This window comes from Condylura cristata, unplaced genomic scaffold (genome assembly GCF_000260355.1).
Source record: "Condylura cristata isolate star-nosed mole 26May11 unplaced genomic scaffold, ConCri1.0 scaffold00021, whole genome shotgun sequence".
In the NCBI taxonomy this organism is placed as follows: Eukaryota; Metazoa; Chordata; class Mammalia; order Eulipotyphla; family Talpidae; genus Condylura; species Condylura cristata.
In genome coordinates, this window is record NW_004567122.1 from 17,133,989 (window position 1) to 17,135,227 (window position 1,239).

The window sequence follows — 1,239 nt, forward strand, 5'->3', positions numbered from 1 at the left end:
GAACACAAGCTGTCACCCGGATCACGCAGGGAAAATGAATCTTTACTACATCTTCCCTGTTTTGCAAACAGCAGGATCAGCTCAGCTGAGACTAGAGATGAATATGCAGGTTAGGAAGGAATTAGCCCAAAATGCGCGAGCGTTTGCTGGCAGATGTCATAGGTGACGCCGCCCTTGCCCTCCTCGAAAAGCCCACATGGAAGCCCCGCACCTGGGGTTTTCCCTGATCATTATTGCATCCAATTTTTTATTTCAATACCTTTATATTCACCTGGCGAGACATTGTAAGGGAAGAATGTTCTCTGATTAAAAAGTGAAGCAGCATTTTAGCGCATTGAACTTGGTTGTTTTCAGACATGTTTCCGAGCAGTTTGTTAGTGAGCTTCCGGCTGTGCTCATTAATCAGTGCTGTTGGGCCGGGGTCTCCTGAGCTTTCTCGGTTTGGGGGGATCAGCTACTGTAATTAAGGGGATGAAATAGATCATGGTCACAAACTTCCCACCACAGACAATCGAGGGTTTTGAACGGGTCGAATTAATCTTTTTAATTTTTTTCCTTAGGTGTTTAAGATAGAAGTGCTAATGAATGGAAGAAAACACTTTGTTGAAAAAAGGTACAGCGAATTTCATGCCTTGCATAAAAAGGTAACTTTTTTTTTTTTTTGGCTTTTCTCTGTATGGCAGATGGTGTTGTGTTAAGACTCCTTTCTTTGGTACCCCAGAACACGAGTATTTCTTAGGACAGTAAGAGTTCTTTTAGCGTACAGTAAGTTTCCTCTTACCATTAAACATACAGTCCCTTACAGCTATGTTTTCTATTAAAATCTTACATCAATAGATGTGAGATATAGAGCAGTGGGTGCTATAGGGTCAGAAAGAGTAGGACCCAGAGCCTGTTTTATCCATGAACTAGTCTCACTGTCTTTAGGAAAGGGTGAGAAAATGCAGATGACCACTTTATAGAGAGAAATACATTAAATTCAACCTATACTTACATGTGCCTGACAGAGACTGTAAGTGTATCCCAGGACTGTTTGGGAAGCACAGAAATTGCGAGTATGGCCGAGTGAACTCAGGGGGCCGCGTGAACTCAGGGGGCCACATCCCAAAGACTGCAGTGTCTGTCAGTCCTCTCGTCTGTTTCATTACAAGTCTGAGATAAAAGAAATAAGAGTTCAAGAGAAGAGCTGAGGTTTTGGAGGAATGGCCAGTAAAGAGTAGAGGAGTGCATACTTTTTTT

General features: G+C 42.5%; 1 protein-coding gene across 1 annotated transcript in view; it reads left to right on the top strand.

Annotated features, from left to right (window-relative positions):
• Nucleotides 1-565: 565 nt before the first annotated feature.
• The window catches only part of SNX24 (sorting nexin 24), a 53,235-nt gene continuing 52,561 nt past the window's right edge, over nt 566-1,239 (top strand). The window contains exon 1 of the mRNA XM_012728056.1: nt 566-644. Coding sequence (XP_012583510.1) covers nt 582-644 — 63 coding nt within the window. The 5' untranslated portion in view covers nt 566-581. The remainder of the gene's footprint in view (nt 645-1,239) is intronic.